Source organism: Scyliorhinus canicula, chromosome 20, assembly GCF_902713615.1.
Source record: "Scyliorhinus canicula chromosome 20, sScyCan1.1, whole genome shotgun sequence".
NCBI lineage: Eukaryota > Metazoa > Chordata > Chondrichthyes > Carcharhiniformes > Scyliorhinidae > Scyliorhinus > Scyliorhinus canicula.
Genome location: NC_052165.1, coordinates 7996965 through 8015335, shown reverse-complemented (window position 1 = coordinate 8015335; position 18371 = coordinate 7996965). Strand labels below are relative to the sequence as shown.

General features: G+C 43.8%; 1 protein-coding gene across 5 annotated transcripts in view; it reads left to right on the top strand.

Moving 5' to 3' along the window:
* Positions 1-18371, top strand: part of dock4 (dedicator of cytokinesis 4) — a 440672-nt gene that overhangs the window by 169009 nt on the left and 253292 nt on the right. For all 5 annotated transcript variants that reach the window (XM_038780165.1, XM_038780167.1, XM_038780164.1 and 2 more), the window contains exon 8: positions 2471-2622. In XM_038780165.1, coding sequence (XP_038636093.1) covers positions 2471-2622 — 152 coding nt within the window. The remainder of the gene's footprint in view (positions 1-2470; positions 2623-18371) is intronic.

The window sequence follows — 18371 nt, the reverse complement described above, 5'->3', positions numbered from 1 at the left end:
GTGGAGGGACTCGAAGCCCCCGAGTGTAGAGACCTGGGTCAGTGACATGGCTGGGTTTCTCAGTCTCGAGAAAATAAAGTTTGCCTTAAGAGGGTCAATATTGGAGTTCTCTTGGAGGTGGCAACCGTTCGTCGACTTTCTCGAGGAGAATTAAAACGTCGGCAGAAGCAGCATTCTGAAGGGGGGGGGGTGGATAGGTGTGAGATGGTTGAGGTGTGTGAGGGTTGGGTCGGGTGGGGAAATGCTTATTTTACCATGTTAATGTTATTGTTTTTGTTATTGTTATAAAAATTTTGCAAATACCTTAATAAAAATATTTTTAAAAATAAAGGAATGGCTATGATGCCAAATGAAAGTTGGTAACCAGGATGCCGTTTTTGATGATGGGGTTGTGGTCCTCTTTGCACGGCCCTTGTGTGTAAAAGTGTGGTTAATGGGGGATCAGAAGCCGAAACGACCTCTCCCGGCCCCTGCTGTAAGCATCTAGAATTAAAGCAAATGACCACCCTGCCATGCCTCCAGCATCATTTGAGTGGCAGCAGCGTGAAAGCTGGCTTAATTACAGTAAATTGAAGGTTGTCACTGATTTTAATGCGGCTGAGATTTGATAATTACCGTAATCTTTTCAGCAAAGGATATTGGGGTAACGGTGAAGTTGTGCAGAAGTTTCAAAAGTTATGAAGTAGTTGAGTTATGGAAGTTGTTCAAACCGTAATTCACTGGAACTTCTGTGATAGAATAATGGTTTATTTCATAGCTCAAATTCCAGGTCTTTATATTGGGCCAGATCTGGTTAAAAGTACAAGAAAAATAACGATATGTGCCATTATTAATCATCCAGTAAATTCAGGGGATTGAAGGATAGGTCTGAACCTGTGAATCTCTAATAATCTTTATTGTCACAAGTAGGCTTACATTAACACTGCAATGAGGTTACTGTGAAAGTGCCTAGTCGCCACATTCCAGTGCCTGTTCGGGTACACAGAGGAAGAATTCAGAATGTCCAAGCATGTCTTTCGGGACTTGTGGAAGGAAACCGGAGCACCCGGAGGAAACCCACGCAGACACAGGGAGAACATGCAGACTCCGCACAGACAAGGGACCAAGCTGTGAATCGAACCTGGGAAATGAAAATTAAATGAAAATCGCTTATTGTCACGAGTAGGCTTCAAATGAAGTTACTGTGAAAAGCCCCTAGTCGCCACATTCCGGCGCCTGTTCGGGGAGGCTGTTACCGGAATTGAACCGTGCTGCTGGCCTGCCTTGGTCTGCTTTCAAAGCCAGTGATTTAGCCCTGTGCTAAACAGCCCCTTGGTGCTGTGAAGGTATAGTGGTAACCAACTATGCTACCATGCTGCCCAACCCATTTATGAGTCAATTTACACCATGCCAATGTTTGCTGTGTATAAATGACCCTTTGCTTCCCCACTATGTTTGTGTCATAACCCTGATGAGGATCGTGAGGAAACCATCATTGATCTCCCGTGGGTACAAGCTTCTTAGATAGCCGGCGGACGCCACCCGTCTGGGTCTTGTTATTCACTGATATAAAAGCTGGCCCAAAGCGGGGCCTGAACAGATAGTCCTCCCAGCAAGGATTGTACTGCGAATGAGATCCTGCTTTACACATGACTTTGTACATCGTTTATGTTCAATTTTTGCAAGTTACTAAAGTTTGCATATTTGCTGAATTTTCCAGTAGTACCTAGCAGAGAACGAGAGGAGGGGAATTTAATTGCAAAAAGTATTGTTTCAATGATGCATTAGTTTTTGATGCAGTGCCAATCAACCCCTCTGGCGTGAAAAGTGTCCAATTTAAGCTGTTAATTGTTCGTATAGATAATAGAGATTTTTCCAATAAAAAAAACACACCATCTTTACTCTTTTTCTCAATCCAATTTTTTTTCCCTTCCATTTCTCTTTCTGAACCTTTAATGACCCTACTTCAGCCATTATCTTTCAGCATCCTTCTCTGCTGTTCCACTATTTCTTTCTTGATCTTTAAATTTCATTGATTGAGAAGACGCTTCACCGAGGCTCCAGGTGCCTGACTACCCGAGCCGCAGGTCAACTCTTACCGCCAGTAAATTACACCACTAAAGAGGTTTGAGCTGAATGGTATAGAGTGTGGCTAACGAACAGTGAGCTGCAAAGCATCCTGCTGCAGAAATCTGAGTAGTAGGTGCAGTTGACCTGAGTGAGAAAATTCTAGTGGCATGTCACAAATTGTCTTTCAGGGAAAGGGCATAGCTTTCACTGTACAGCTCTGCCTCCGGATTGCAGTTCCTTGTGGGATGATCACAGGCAAAAATTGGAACCCTTCCATCGTAAAAAACTGGATAAATAAATTTCAGTGCACTGATTATGGAGAGGAGAAAGCCTGTTGTTACTACGATCATTTTGTTGTGCAGCTGTCCATGTGACTGGTGGTTTTCTAATATTTGGTTTGATTTTTGTGATTTGCTAACAGATGGAGCACAGACATCGAAAGAAAGATACCCCAATACCAACGAGCTCCCACCACCTCTTTCTGCAAATGAAGAGTCTGATGTGTGCTAATCTAGGCGAAGAACTAGAGGTCTTCTTTTCAATTTATGATAGCAGGGAAAATCATCCCGTCAGGTGAAGAACAATTTTTCAATTTTTTAAAAACAGAAATAAACTTTTTCAGCATAATTCGCCGTATTTGAATTGAGTTTGCTGTGGGATTTGTCTGTTGTTAACCTGCAGTTTCAGCTGCTAAATAATGTAATTGAAGCAGATTCCAGCCATTGGTTCCTTTTTGAAATGCTTATACACTCGTCAGTGAAAGCCTGAAATCGATCGCCTGTTTCCCAAATGCGGACTCTTCATGTCAGTCCTCTAATGTGTAATGAGGTACCAAAAAAAATAGTTATTAGATTTAAAGCATCATTACTGAAACAGCTTCTTTTAAATAAAACATGACACTATGGATTACTCCCAAATAAACCGTGAAACATGAGCCTGCAGCCGTAATTAAGTAGAGCCTGCCTCTGATTGGGGTTTGGTAGGCAAGGGATTCCTGGTTGACACACTTCAATGTTCTGCTGGAGCTGTGTTGTACATTGCTGCTGTGTTGCTTCCTTTCATACACGTCCCCTTGAAATAAAGCTCAGAGTCAGCTTTGTTTGGAAGAAGTCTGGGTTCTGATTGAGCAGGTTGTGAAGATGTCAGCATACTATCTATGCTGAAATATTGTGCAGCACTCGGTGCTGCATCGCTGGGGGTGCTGGATTTCCGGTGAGCGGTTAAGCTGTGGGGTCCAGTCTCTGACCAGATGGACATAAATATCTCCCAGTTATATTTGCAGAAGAGTGGGGAGTGCTCCGAGATGCCTCGCTAGCATTGTGTGTCTCTGGCATCACCACCGTAAGAGCTGAACTGCTCATTCACCTAATGTACTGTTTGTAAGGCTTTGCTGTGTGGGAAATGATTTGTCAAATTTGCTCCCATTACAGCAGCTCCTGCACCTCGAAAGCCAACCGTTGCTTCTGTAGAAGTTTAGCCATTCGGAGGATATGCTATAAAAATATTAGTTCCCGTTGCAGCATTTTCTGGAGTGGGATTCTTAGCATACTCTTTGTTATGTGTCGACAATCGGTTTGGAAAGTTATGTGATTTGCTTTTGCCAACTATAATGAATAGCACACCCTTGCCCATTGCTATTACTAAGGCATTCTGAGTATTAACTGGAGTTTTCACCTTGGATACAAAGGCATGCCCAAAATGGTGTTAAATTGTCCATTTTGACAGTAATAATAAAGAAAAAGCATATCATCTTAATGGTGAGAGATTGCAGAAGGATCGGGGTGTCCTGGTGCATGAATTGCAAAAGGTTAGTTTGCAGGTGCAGCTAGTAATTAGGAAAGCGAATAATGTTATTAACCCTTGAATGTTAAAGGTCAGGCTTCATTTATGCCGGGCATTGGTGAGACCACATCTAGCATGTTGTGTACTGTATTGATCTCCTTATTTAAGGAAGGATGTAAATGTGTTGGAAGCTGTTAAGGGAAGATTTATTCGGCTAAACCTGGAATGGGTGAGTTGTCTTAGTTGTCCAGGCAACTGCTGGAGTCTCGAAGAGTAAAAGGCGACTTGATGGAAACATGCAAGAGCCGGAGGGATTTTGCAGGGTGGATATGAGGAGGATGTTTCCTCTTGTGAATGATTCTAGAACTAGCAGTTTTTAAAAAAAGGGGGGCGATTCTCCAAAATGGAGAGAAACTGCTGATGCCCGAGTGAAACCGTGTTTCACTCTGGGGTCTGAGGCCGCTCCTCGCCCCCTATTCTCCCTCCCCACCCGGGGGGCTAGGAGCGGCGGTGCGCGAAACTCGTGCGTCGGGCCTTGATGCATGTGTCAAAGTGGCGCGCCGAGAATGACGCGGCCGGCGGTGCCTAAGTGACGTCAGCCGCACATGCGCAGGTTGGCCAGCACCAACCCGCGCATGCGTGGTTGCCGTCTTCCCCTCCACTGCCCCGCAAGACATGGCGGCTTGATCTTGCGGGGCGGCAGAGGGAAAAGAGTGCGTCGTTTACAGACGCTGGCCTGACGATCAGTGGGCACCGATAGCGGGCCAGACATCTGATGAGCACGCCCGTGGTGCTCGTTCCTCCCTCCGCCCCCCCACAGGCCCCACACTTACCTGTCGCGCGATGTTCATGCCGGCAGTGACCAGGTGTGGTTGGCGCCGGCGTGAACCGGTCGGGTTCGTCAGGCCGCTAGGCCCACCCGGGCCGGAGAATCGCCGGTCGGCGTGAAAAACGGCGAGCGGCGATTCTCCGAGTGGCGTGTCGCAAAACGCAACACGCCATTTGGGGGGGTGGGGTGGGAGAATCGCGGGGGGTGCCAGGGCGGCGTGTCATGATTCGCCCGGCCCTCCCACGATTCTCCCCCCCGGCGTGGGGAGCGGAGAATCGCGGCCAAGGAGTTGTTAATTTAAAATGGAGATGAGGTGAAATATTTTCTCTTCGGGTCATAAGTCGTTGGAACTCTTCCTGAAAAGGTGATGGAAGCAGAGTCTTTGAATATTTTGAAGGCAGAGGTGGATGGATTTTTGATAGGCAAGGGGGTGGCAGGTCACCCAAGCGGATTGGTAGGCAGGAATGTGAAATTAAAGATTAAAATTAGATCAGCCATGATCTTATTGAATGGCAGAGCAGGTTCAAGGGCCCAAGTGACCTACTCCTTAATTGTATCTTCGTATGTAAATTTGAAAATTGATTCCCCCACCCCCTCCTTTCAAATCTCCATTCAATCTATTTGTATGTCACTGAATATAAAATCTGCCATGTAATGGTGCAATCAGGCACTGTTTTAGAATGTAATGTAGAAAATGTTTTAAATATCCTCATATATTTAAGAATGGTAACATTTCATCACATCTATAGTATCGAGACAGTCCTTCGGTCCAAACTGGTCCATGCCAACCAGAATTCCCATCTAAGCTAACCCCATTTGCCTGCATTTGGCCCACATCCCTCTAAACCTTTCCTATTCATGTATATGTCTAAATGCCTTTGACATGTTGTCAATATCCCTGCCTCAACCATTTCCTCCGGAGCTCATTACACATACCCCCCTCTGTGTTTGGGGAAAAAAAAAAAGTTGCTCCTCTGGTTCCCATTATTTCTTTCCCCTCTTAACTTAAACCTATGCCCTCTCGTTCTCGATTCTCCAACTCTGGGGGAAAAAGACTGAGTGCATTCACCCTATCCATGCTTCTCATGATCTTCTACACCTAACAAATTCGTGAGGCATGATCTCCCGTGCACAAAGCCGTGCTGACTACTCCTAATCAAACCGTCTTTCCAAATGCCTGTATGTCTTATTCCTCAGAATCCTCTCCAGATACTTACCCACCACGATGTTTGTCTTACCTGTCCATAATTCCCAGGTTTTCCTTTGTAGCCCTTCTTAAATATGGGCACAACATTTGATATCCTCCAGTCTTCTGGTACCTCACCCGTGGCTAACGTTGATCCAAATATCTCGGCCAGGGCTCCCGCAGTTTCTCCTCTAGCCTCACGTACTGTTCTTGGATATACCTGGTCAGAGCCAGGAGATTTAGCCACCTTCATACATTTTTATACGTCCATCAGCTCCTCTACTGTAATACGAACTGTCCCCAATATATCACTACTAACCTTCCCAGGTTCCCAAGTCTTCATGTCTTTCTCCACGATAATCACAGAGGAGAAGTATTAATTGAGAACCTCGCCCATCTCCTGCGGTTCCACACGTGTGTCCACTTTGGTCCTCGAGGGCTCCTATTCTCTCTCTAGTTAATTTTTTTCCCTTTAATATACTTAAAGAATCCCTTTGGATTCATCTTAATCCTCTCAGCTAAAGCTACCTCATGCCCCCTTTTTGCCCTCCTAATTTCTTTCTTTCTTGATTCCTGTGTCTCCTGTACACCTCCAGGGAATCCCTTGATTCCAACTGCTTGTAACTGAGCCGTTTCTCCTTCTGGCCAAAACCTCAATATGTTTTCTCATCCATGGTCCCCTACTCCTGCCAGCCTTGCCCTTCACCCTTACAGGAACATAGCGACCCTGAACTCTAGCTGTTTGACTTTTAAAGGCCTCACACTTGCCAGAGGTCCCTTTGTCCTCAAACAGGCTACTCCACTCAATCCTTGCAAGCTCCTATCTAATTCCATCATGGGGCCGGTTTAGCACAGTGGGCTAAATAGCTAGCTTGTAAAGCAGACCAGGGCTGGCAGCGGGGGTTCAATTCCCGTACCAGCCTCCCCGAACAGGCGCCGGAATGTGGCGACGAGGGCCTGTTCACAGTAATTTCATTTGAAGCCTACTTATGACAATAAGCAATTTTCATTTTCATTTCATTTTTCATTTTCATCAAAATTTACCTTGCCCCAATTTAGAAATTGCACCTGTGGACCAGTTTTTGATCCTTTCCATAACTATTTTAAGATTAATATAATTATGGTCACTGGTCCCAAAGTGGTTTCCCATTGTCACCTCAGTCACTTGCCCTGCCCTATTCCCCAAGAGTAGGTCAAGTTTTGCCCTTTACAGAGTTGGAACCTCCACATACTGCCTGAGGGAAACTTTCCTAAACACACTTAACAAATTCCACCCATCTAAGCCCTTAATACTATGGCAGTCCCAGTCTATGTTGGGGAAAATAAAAATCCCCGACAATAGGGTCTGGTTTAGCTCACTCGGCTAAATCGCTGGCTTTTAAAGCAGACCAAGCAGGCCAGCAGTACGGTTCGATTCCCGTACCAGCCTCCCCGGACAGGCGCCGGAATGTGGCGACTAGGGGCTTTTCACAGTAACTTCATTGAAGCCTACTCGTGACAATATGCGAATTTCATTTCATGACTGTGGTGAATGTAATATATATGATATGATAATTCACACTGTCTTTATAAAGCGCAGTAGCGTTTTCCAACCACTCAGGAACTTGTACTGGGCTCCACCCTTGGCTCCGCCCATGACTCCTCCCCCTAATGCTGCTGTATAAATACCCTTGTCCAGAGTCAGCCTCAGTTAACTAGGAGTTCATCAACGGGTAACAGGGTGGCATATTCTAATTCTCGTTGACTATTTGGGACCTCCAGTACAATCCCAGTAAGGTCACCATCCCCTTCTTATTTCTTAGTTCCACCCACAAAGCCTCGCCCGATGATCCCTCTGTTAATTCATATCTGACTACTGCCGTGATGCTCCCCTTAATCAAAAATGCAAACCCGCTCCTCTCTTTCCTACACCTGTGTCTGCCTAAAGCACCTGTACCCTGCAACATTAAGCTGCCAGTCCTGTCCCTCCTTTAGCCATGTTTCAGTTATGGCTACTATAATATCCCAGTCCCACATACCTATCCATGTCCTGAGTTCATCAGCCCCCTTGCATTGAAATAGATGCAATTTAATCCAACAGGTTTTGCCCGCTCCCTGCCGTGCTCCTGCCTATCATGTCTGTTCAGCTTACCGTTGCTGAGTGCTGCATCCCCTTTCAGCCCCTCATCTGCTTCCCTGCTGCTGAGGATCCCACCCTCCTGCCAATCTGGTTTAGTTTAAACCCTCCCTTGTAAGCACGAGCAAATCTGTCCGCCCCGGTTATTGGGCCCCCTCCATTTCAGATGCAACCCGTCCCTCTTAAACATATCACTTCAGCCCCAGAAAAGATCTTGGTGATCTAAGAATCTGAATCCCTGCCCTCTGCACCAATTCTTTAGCCACGCATTCAGCTGCCATATTCTCCTGTTCTTACCCTCAGTAGTACGTGGCATTGGAAGTAGTCCAGAGATTACCACCCTTGAGGTCTTATTTCTTAACCTTTTTCCTAGTTTTCTATCATCACTCCTCAGGATAACACAGCTGAAAATAGCTTTCCCCCACAAACAGACCATTTATTTAATGTCTAGTCCATCAGCTGTCAGTAGACTGATTTTTAAGAAGCTGGGATTAACTTTAGAAAGCTACACAAAACAATTTGTTAGTTATATTGGGTACAGTTGTCAGTTTTTCATAAAAGATTTTAAGTGAAAAGCAGTAAATGTTAGAAACACTCAGCAGGTTTGGCAGCACCTGGGGAGTAAGAAGCAGAGTTAACTTTTAAAGCGTGTGTGATTAGGACTCGAGGAAACTTGATTCTTGCCCAACGCAATTTGTACTTAAAATGCTACCATCTTAGTGCTTGTCAGGTGGATGTACCTTTAAGAAATAGGTGTTTAGCAAATAGTTGCAGTGATGTCAGTGTGTGGGTGGAGCCGGGCTGTCTGTCTGACTTTTACTTTTGTTTTGAGCTGGCAGCTACAAAGCGTCTTAGTTTTGTTTTCAGAGTTGGAGAGCTGCATTCAAACCAGAAGCTCTATATCTCCCTGCAATCTAAGACTGTCTCCAAATCACTTGATGATTTGAAAGTAATACCTGTTTCTGTAGAGAATTGAAACCTGCTGTCTTTATTTAAAAATAGTTTTTTTGACTTATGGAAGTTGTTTGGAAAGTTATTAAGGGTTACCTATGGAGTACTGCATCTTTTGGGGGTTGTCAGGGTTGGTATTTGATAAACTGTTTACTGTGTATTTATAAAATGTTAACTGGATTCATAGAATAAACATTGTTTTTGTTTTAAAATACTTTTAGTTCTTTGTTGCATCACACCTGTAAAGTGGACCCTTGTGTTCCGCATATGCAAAATCTATTTAAAGTTGTGGGTCAGGTGAACTCCATGATATAATTTGGGGTTCTCTAAACCCTGGCCCACTATATGCTGCTTTTATGATTTTGGGTGAAACCATGACACGGCCAGCACAACCATGCCAAAACTGAACGATATTGCTCTAACCTGTGCCAGAAATGTGAGTTGGTGAGCAGAATTATGGCAGAAATTCCAACTTGTCTATGATAGTTGTACCTTCGCAGTGCACCGTGACAGAACTAGTTCGGCCAAGAGTTAGACAAATGTGCGTGAGTTTCAGTACGTGGATGAGACGTCAGTTACATTTATCTCAGCATTACTATGTCATAGAACCATATGTCATTATCTCTCCTACTATGAAGTACTAGAAACGTTTCTGTTTACCGCTGAGCAAAATACTAAATTGTTCGGAAGAGTAGATACATTTAAGAGGGAGTTAAATCAGTATGTGAGGGAAAGGGGAAAAGAGGGGTATATTCATAGATGATGAAAAATGGGAGGAGACTGGAGTACAGGGATGTACTTCAGCAAGGCTCGTTCAAACCCATGACCTCTAGGAAGGACAAGGGCAGCAGGCGCATGAGAACACCACCACCAGGACGTCCCCTCCAAGCCACACACCGTCCTGACTTGGAAAGATGTCGCCGTTCCTTCGCTGTTTCTGAGTCACAAATCCTGGAACACCCTCCCTCACAGCCCTGTGAGTGCACCTACACCACATGAATTGCAGCGGTTCAAGAAGACAGCTCACCACCACCTTCTCGAGGGGCAATTGGGACGGGCAATAAACGGTGGCTGAGCCAGCAATGCTCACACCCTGTGAATTTTTTTTTTTTAAAGTGCCGTACAAGCATCAACATGGTCTAGTGGGGAAAAATGGCCTGATTTTGTGTGGTTAACAGAAAAAAAATACAGTGCAGAAGAGGCCCTTCGGCCCATCGAGTCTGCACCGGTTTATTCAATGTAATTCATTTATTCCTCATTCAAAGCTTTATTATTTTCAACAATCACTGAGATTACTTGGCTGTGATGTTTCCGAGCTCTGCAGACCTGAAGTATATGTATTAAATGGCTTTTCATGCTCTTACCTTGACACAGAGTGATGGTTTATTTCTGTAATAGCAACTAGAAGTCTGGTGAAGTATAGCTTTGGAGTATCATGATTTACGGTGTTTGTGTGGTTTGATAACAAATCTGCCTTTTCACCTGTGAAATTGAAAACCTTTCTTGTAAGATTCCTCGGCAAATTATTCCGTTAAAGTGGATTCTTAATTTATTTTTCTGTCCTACTTTTCTTCGTCTTTCATCACATTATACTACAGCGTGATAGTGTAAAATTAATCCAATTGTTGGACTATGGTCCATTAACCTACCTCGGAAGGAGATAAAAAGGCTTGGAGCTAACTTGCAAAATCAGTGGCTCCGAGTGTGGCAGTGTCTCTGGATGCAAGGTCACCGATTCATTGCAGAAAAGTTTCATCGGCAGAGAGTCTCACTGCCTGGGAACAACCTTGCAGCGGCAGGTTGATAGTGGCTGTTTCTAAGTGGATGACATCCTAAGTTGCAGGTTTACAGTCCCATACTGGTCTCCAGATCTTGGCAGGCAGCTCTGCCTTATGTTTCAGGCAGAGAGACACCTGCTCAATGATGGCATTTTAGCTGAACCAGATTCCATTGCCAAAATAGATTGTATTCACTGATTTTGAAAGCTGCAGTGCAGGTTACTGGTTAATGGCAGAACAATGAACAGTAAATACAACTAAGCTGGGCCTGAAATTTTATAACTTCCTGCAAGGATTTATATAGTGTCATAAGATCCCTACAGTTCAGAAGGAGGCCATTTGGCCCATCGGGTCAACACTGACCCTCTCGAAGAACGCCCTATCCCCATAACCCACCAAACCTTTTGGTCACAAAGGGGCAATTTAGCATGGCCAATCCACCTAACCCGCATATCTTTGGACTGTGGAGCACTCGGAGGAAACCTGTGCAGACAGAGGGGGATCGGGCAAACTCCACACAGTCACCCCAGGCCAGAATCGAACCAGGGTCCCTGGAACAGTGCTAACCACTGTTGCACCGTGCTGACCTTGTTATCATGTCTCTGTGAATTCCATCCAGTTTGTTTTTTTCCCTCCAGTCAAGATCATACAGTAAAGTGCTCCACCATATGGTTTTACCCCAGGACATTTGGGTAACGCGTTACAAAATTTAAAGTTGTACTTTTATGAAATGCTATCAGTCAGCCAAGTTGCAGAATATTTTAACAAGGTGATTCTCTTCTCCATCAATGAGAAGAGTTTCAAGGTGGGTGTGCCCACATTCTCGTATGTCAGTTCAGTTCTGATACTCTGGTAATCAGCTGTTGTCACCCCGTGGTTCCATCTTCTGCCTTTATTGAGAATTTCTTTTGCATACTTCATTTCTTCAACAAATGGTCATTGCTTTACTTCCAGCACGATTAATTGTGGTGCGAGGGTTGACATGGGATAAAAATAAAATGTCAAGCAATTATTGTAACTTGAAGCATTTTATCGTTGCTAATTTATCTGAATGGTTCAAATCATATTTTATTGCTGTAGATGGTAAATTGCAATTGATAAAGCTGTTATTAAAAGGTGAAAACTGCACGGGGGCTTCACCTAAGATTATTCAAATAGCACCTTTCAATGGTAAAGATTGTTGCGAAAGGCTTGATTGCCGGCATTCTGCCCTTGGTGAATTGCAGCCAAGGACTCCCAGCCGAGGCTGGAAATTGCCTGTTGAGCCACAATTATGATGCCCAATAAATCACAGGATTTCACCATGTACAACTCACGAACAGCTACTTCCCAAAATGCCAAAGAATCTGCAATGTTGGCATTTTTAAAAAAAAAGCCACATCTCTCGATAGTTTCCGCAAACGTTTCCTGAACTGCACGAGAGTCTGTGTTTATTTAGCGTCGGCCTTCCTTCATCAACAGAGCGCATTGATTTGAATTGAAATGTTAGCAAGTTTCCCATCCAGATTCACCTTGATGCCTGTGCTTCACACTCCGATTTCACCTTGCCTTTTGGGACCAGTTTTTTTTTCTTATTCAGGGGGTGGATCAGTTCTGTAATGAATTTGGTTTAGGCGACGTGGCCAGGGTCACTTTGCGATTGTCTGACTGGGATGAAGGTGTGCAGTGAGGTTATCATTATCCCCAGCTGGAATATCCCACCTTAGCATAGCACTCCATCTAGTGGCTCAGACAAGAATTGTTTCCTGGTCTCCAGTGACAAAATGCTTGCAAACATCGAAGAAGAAAATAAATTAATCTCCATCCAGGCATTTGATTCAAATTGTCGCTCAGAGGGCCTCATTTAATTTATGCAAAATATGGATTGCAGTGTTTTGCATTTAACTTTAATCTGATCAGACAGAATTTCATTGGGGTTCAGATACCAGTGCCAGATTTTAATATGGGAACAGCTGGGTCCTTTCATCCTGGATTTAACACAGTGCAACTTTCTTTTCACATAACAAAGACCTGTTTTTATATAGCATTACTCGTGTCGCTCAAACATCTCAAAGCATTTTACAACCATTCTTCAAACAGATCCATCAAATCAGAAGAAACAGATTAAATGGGCGGCACGGTAGCACAGTTGTTAGCAATTTTGTTTCACGGTGCCAGGTTTAATTCCCGGCTTGGTTCACTGTCTGTGTGGAGTCTGCACGTTCTCCCCCTTGCTGTGTATGGGTTTGCTCCGGGTGCTCTGATTTCCTCCCACAAATCCCAAAGACGTGCTTGTTAGGTGAATTGAACATTCTGAATTCTCCCTCTGTGTACCCGAACAGGCGCCGGAGTGTGGTGACTAGGGGCTTTTCTCTGTAACTTCATTGCAGTGTTAATGTAAGCCTACTTGTGACACTAATAAAGATTATTATTTTTTAAAAATCCGAATTTACTTTTGTTTTAAACTTTAAAGCAGTCTTCTATTCACTAGCAGTTTCCAGTAAACACCAAAAAGATGATTGTTATTGGGTAAGAAATTAGCCCGAATTAGCAGAATACCTCATGGGAATGGGTAGAGCCAAGGCCCACCCAATATTGGGTCTTGTTCACATTGAAGAGGTGAACAGTGGACTCTACTGGATATTCCCAGGCAGCTAGTTGGTAAAGAGAATTTCAATTGCCCACTGCTAGGTCTGAGAGAGGGTCAGCAGACTTGAGGGTGGGAAAGGGCAGCGACTGGGATAATGAGGCGGCTGGGAGAGGGAGGCAATTGGGAAAGAGTGGCCAAGAAAGGGAAGAAGGTGGCGATTGGTGGGGTGTAGAGAAGCCAGCCTTGGCAGTCAGTGGCCTGTGGTTTTAATGTGAAGCCAGAACGAACAATCCTTCCTCTAGCTCCACACTCGAGGAACTATCTTATAAAAATGTACTTCTTTGGTATTCCTCTAATAATCACTGGTTAAACCGCTCGGAAACTCAGTTTCCTGAGCACAGTTTGCCTAATATGGCAAAGACTCCATCATTCCATTCTTTGCATATGTATTTCGAAATCAAAATGTTAGGCAGTGCACCTTTGAATCTGTGAATACACACATCTTGCTTGCCATGTTGTATGTTCTGGTGCCTGTTCACTGCACCTGTAAAAAAAAAACTCATTACATTTTCAGGCCTACTCGTGATTTTATTCAGAAAAGAATGATTCTCTCGACCTGTGTTTTGGGTCTGGAATCCATGGCCTAGAAGTGTGGTGGAGGCAGGTTCAGTCGAGGCATTGAAGAGGGCATTAGATGATTAATTGAACAAAAACCATGCGCAAGGTACGGTGAAAAACCAGGGGAATGACACTAAGTCATGATGCTCATTTGGAGAGCCGGTGCAGACACTTTGGGCCGAATGGCCTCCTTCTGTGCCCTAACAATTCTGTGAGTCTGTGCCCTATTATACGAAGAGGAATCCCTTAACATCAATGTGCCACAATCAGCATCCTCCTTAGCCTTAATCACCACCATTTAAATACCCTGCGTTTTTCTGCCCACAGCACCTTTGTCAATCTTCACTTATCGCTGGCCCTCTATCTTGTTCCATGCCCCCCACCCCCACAATGGTATATGTCTGATTCTATTTCCAGTTTTGACAGTCAGTCGGACTATGAACGTTAGCTCTCTTCTGTCTCCACAGATGCTGTCAGACCTGCTGAGATTGTCCAGTATTTTCTATTCTTGTTTTGAATTCCAACATTCGCAGTAATTTGCTTTAATGTGAGATGAAATGTATTAGTTAACGGTCAGTCATCCGACATGAGTGCTCCTTCAATTCAAACACCACTTGCAGCTTCAGTACAGCTAAAATCATCTCCATCTGCAAAACTTAGACGCGTACTTTGGATTTGAGTCCATGTATGAAAAGTGAGTTTGAATCCACTCGCTATTATCATGGAATCATAGAACCCCGACAGTGCAGAAGGCGGCCATTTGGCCCATTGAGACTGCACTGACCCTCCGAAAGACCACCCGACCGAGGCCCCGTCACGTTCTGTAGACTGGCCGAAGTGAATGATGAACTACAGAACAATTGGTTTAAATAATTTATTATGAAACAACTGCGTGAGAAAGATAACTAGGATAGGGCAGCAGGGTAGCATAGTGGTTAGCACAAATGCTTCACAGCTCCAGGGTCCCAGGTTCGAATCCTGGCTTGGGTCACTGTCTGTGTGGATCTGCACGTTCTCCCCGTGTCTGCGTGGGTTTCCTCCGGGTGCTCCGGTTTCCTCCCACAGTCCAAAGATGTGCAGGTTAGGTGAATTGGCCATGCTAAATTGCCCTCAGGGTCCAAATTGCCCTTAGTGTTGGGTGGGGTTACTGGGTTATGGGGATAGGGTGGAGGTATGGGCTTGGGTAGGGTGCTCATTCCAAGAGCCGGTGCAGACTCGATGGGCCGAATGGCCTCCTGCACTGTAAATTCTATGAAATCTATGAAATAAAATATTAAACTACAAAGACTAATTAACAATTGTAGAGCTACTGCAAAATACGTCTATCTTCCAGCACAACCTATTCCCAACTCCCCAGCCACAGGGTTCTACAGTGCCACCTAGTGGTCGAAGGTTGTGCATAACATTATGTACAGACTTGCTTTATGCATATTATCACATGCCCAACCCCCCACCCCACCTCTGTAACCCCACCTAGAGGTAATTTAACATGGTCAATCCACCTAATCTGCACACCTTTGGACTGTGGGAAGAAATCAGACGACCTGGGGGAAACCCACGCAGATACAGGGCGAATGTGCAAACTGCACACGGACAGTCACCCGATGCCGGAATCGGACCCGGACCCTTGGTGCCGTGAGGCACCAGTGCTAACCACTGTGTCACCCAATTTCTCCTCTGCTGTTTGAGCTTTTCCACTTAATGAGAAATATGCAAACTCTGCAGTAATCGAAACTGAAATGGACCTCAACAAAATTGCTTTTTAATTCCACGATGCCTTAATTGTTCCAGTTCTTTCTTGACCTTGGGGTCCTGGTTCACATTTGCCCTTGGACATGCTTGGCTATTCATTTTCTGCTCTGATGCTGTCTTTGTGATGTTTAAGCTGCTGATTGCTGGTGCTTTGCATGAGAGAATCCAACTGAAACTAAAGGATTTTCCAGCAATTTCTAAGATGTTTACTGTATCCAGTTGGTCTCGGAGACAAAGTTAATACATAAGACCAGACTGAGAATGCAGATGAAGGTAGTTAAACATGTATTTCTTTCAAAGGAAATCTGCCTAAAGGAGTTTATTTTACTTGTCTGACATACTGATACATTCTGTTTAAGAATATCAGTTGGAAAATGATAGCAAGCCCCATTAATTTCAATTATCTTGCGTTATTTTAACATGCTTTAATTGCATGTAATTGGTCATCTTATTTTAAACCCTGATTTGCCATATGTTCCTGAACAATACCTTGCCACATTCCACACATTGCAGGCATTTCTGATAACTCAACTGCAGGGAAAGGTCTATTTCATAAACGTAACCAAACAAGTGTTTTTAAGATGATGCACTTTAATGCAAATCTACTCGTTAGATTTATGAAGGCAAGAGCTGAGATTTGAGATGTAGAAAAATTACACTGTATAATTAACCTAATTTGCATCGAGAATTAGGTCATATTAGCATAATTCATTTAGATTTTCTAAATATTTGCACTTCAAGCTTCCTGGGGACAGGAATTAGGATTTATTTAACGGTCAAAGTCACTTAGCTCTTAAGATCACAAGATAAATACTGAGAAGGAAGACCATTTGCCTCATTTTAGTTCTGTGATCAGCAAAGGCACTTTTAGAAATTCTAATGTGATTAAAAAGTCAGCATTTCTATCTCCATAAAGGCCCATTCTGTGTTGATTGCTCTTTGTTTGAAGGTGATTTCATATCTGTCTCAAATTTGCCTTTCATGAGATTGAATCTGTCTTCCTTTGTCCTATCGCAATTTTCTACCTTTTTCGTCCCATTCTGTAACTTTTATCCCTTGATAACTCTATAGCTGTTGTCTCCTTTTGAGAGTAAAAAGCCCATGCTTCTCCAGCTTTTTCTCATACCGGTGACTAGAACTGGCTAAACTACCTGAGGTTTAACCTCTTTTAAAAAAATAAAAAATTTTTTTTTTTAAAATTTAGAGCACCCAAATCTTTTTTTACACTTAAGGGGCAATTTAGCGTGGCCAAGCCACCGACCCTGCACATCTTTGGGTTGTGGGGGTGAAACCCAAGCAAACACGGGGAGAATGTGCAAACTCCACATGGACAGTGAGCTGGGGCCAGGATCGAACCCGGGTCCTCGGCACCGCGAGGCAGCAGTGCTAACCACTGTGCCACCATGCTGCCTTCTGAGGTTTAACATGACCAGAATATAAGGAAGCTTCAACAGCATTTTCTTTCCTGTTTTGTATTCTACTGCATTGGCTATGTACTTAAGTACTTAAGTATTATTTGTTTGGTTGACCTTTGCCCCAACGTCACTAGTATCTTTTGATGCCTTTTAGCTTCATTCTTCTTTTGATTTCATTCCAAGACAAAATGTTCAAGACCTAATCTGTCATTCTACTGCTGGCTTTAAATCATTTTGGATTTTCTGAGTTTCTTTCTCCGAGCAAGTATCTCATCTATGTTGGTCTCATGTTTGCGTTGAGTTTCTAAATGCAGGGTGTGAATGTAAACTAGAACCAATAGCGACCCATGTACCAATCGCTGGCTACCAATGCTCAACATTCTCCTAACATGTTGCCCAATTGCTTTGCAATACTTAGCACCATGGAGCAAAAATATACCAGAGATACAGTTTATCTGTACAATATGTTACCAATCTTAGGTCTGTGTTCCCTTTCTGTCCGCAGAGCCTTATTAGTTCTTCCATTATAAATTTATTCGAAAGCTACCTATGTAATTGCTCACCCTGTAATTATACCCTCCTGCCATTGGTGGAGCTGTCTCCCCTCAATTTTACATTGCTGTTGGTATGGCAAATGACTGTGTCTAGGTTTCTGCTTTCCACAGTGCTCCGACTTTGCTATTTCAATGTAAGTAGTGACGAATCTAAGTATTACCAGATAGAACTTGGGTGAGAATGCAAGTCTCTACGATGGGGTCTGATTTAAATGTGCATGCCCAGTTCTTCCTGTGCTGTCTTCTGGCCCTGTTCAACTGAAGACAATACTTTAATCTTGACTCCCTGAATGTAACTCGACAAGTGAACATGTGGGAGTTATTCCCAGAGGTTAATTTAATTCTTGGGGTTGGATTGAAAACGTACTGAACAAATCAATCTGCCCGACGTGACTTCATGAAGATCGAGCTGTGTTGGCCTTTCTGCCTCTCCTCGCCTTCCCCTTAGTGCTTATAAAATCGTACAATTCTTCTCTTCCATTAATCCAACCTGACAAAATCTGGTAATAAATCAATTTGGACAATGACTGGAAAGTCCTTTATGGCAAAAATTGATATTAGACACTGAATTATATCAATGATTCATGAGCTCCACCAGTGTGGCAGGATTAATTTCCAAAGTATCCAAATATTATAATGCACGGCAGCAAACCTATGTGTGAACTGCTGACCGAATAGAAAGTTGAGGCCGGAAGTGATCAATGTATCTGACAGTTCCTGGCTTCTGTTAATTTTTAATTTCTGTCTGGTGTGCGCTGGCGAATTCTGATTA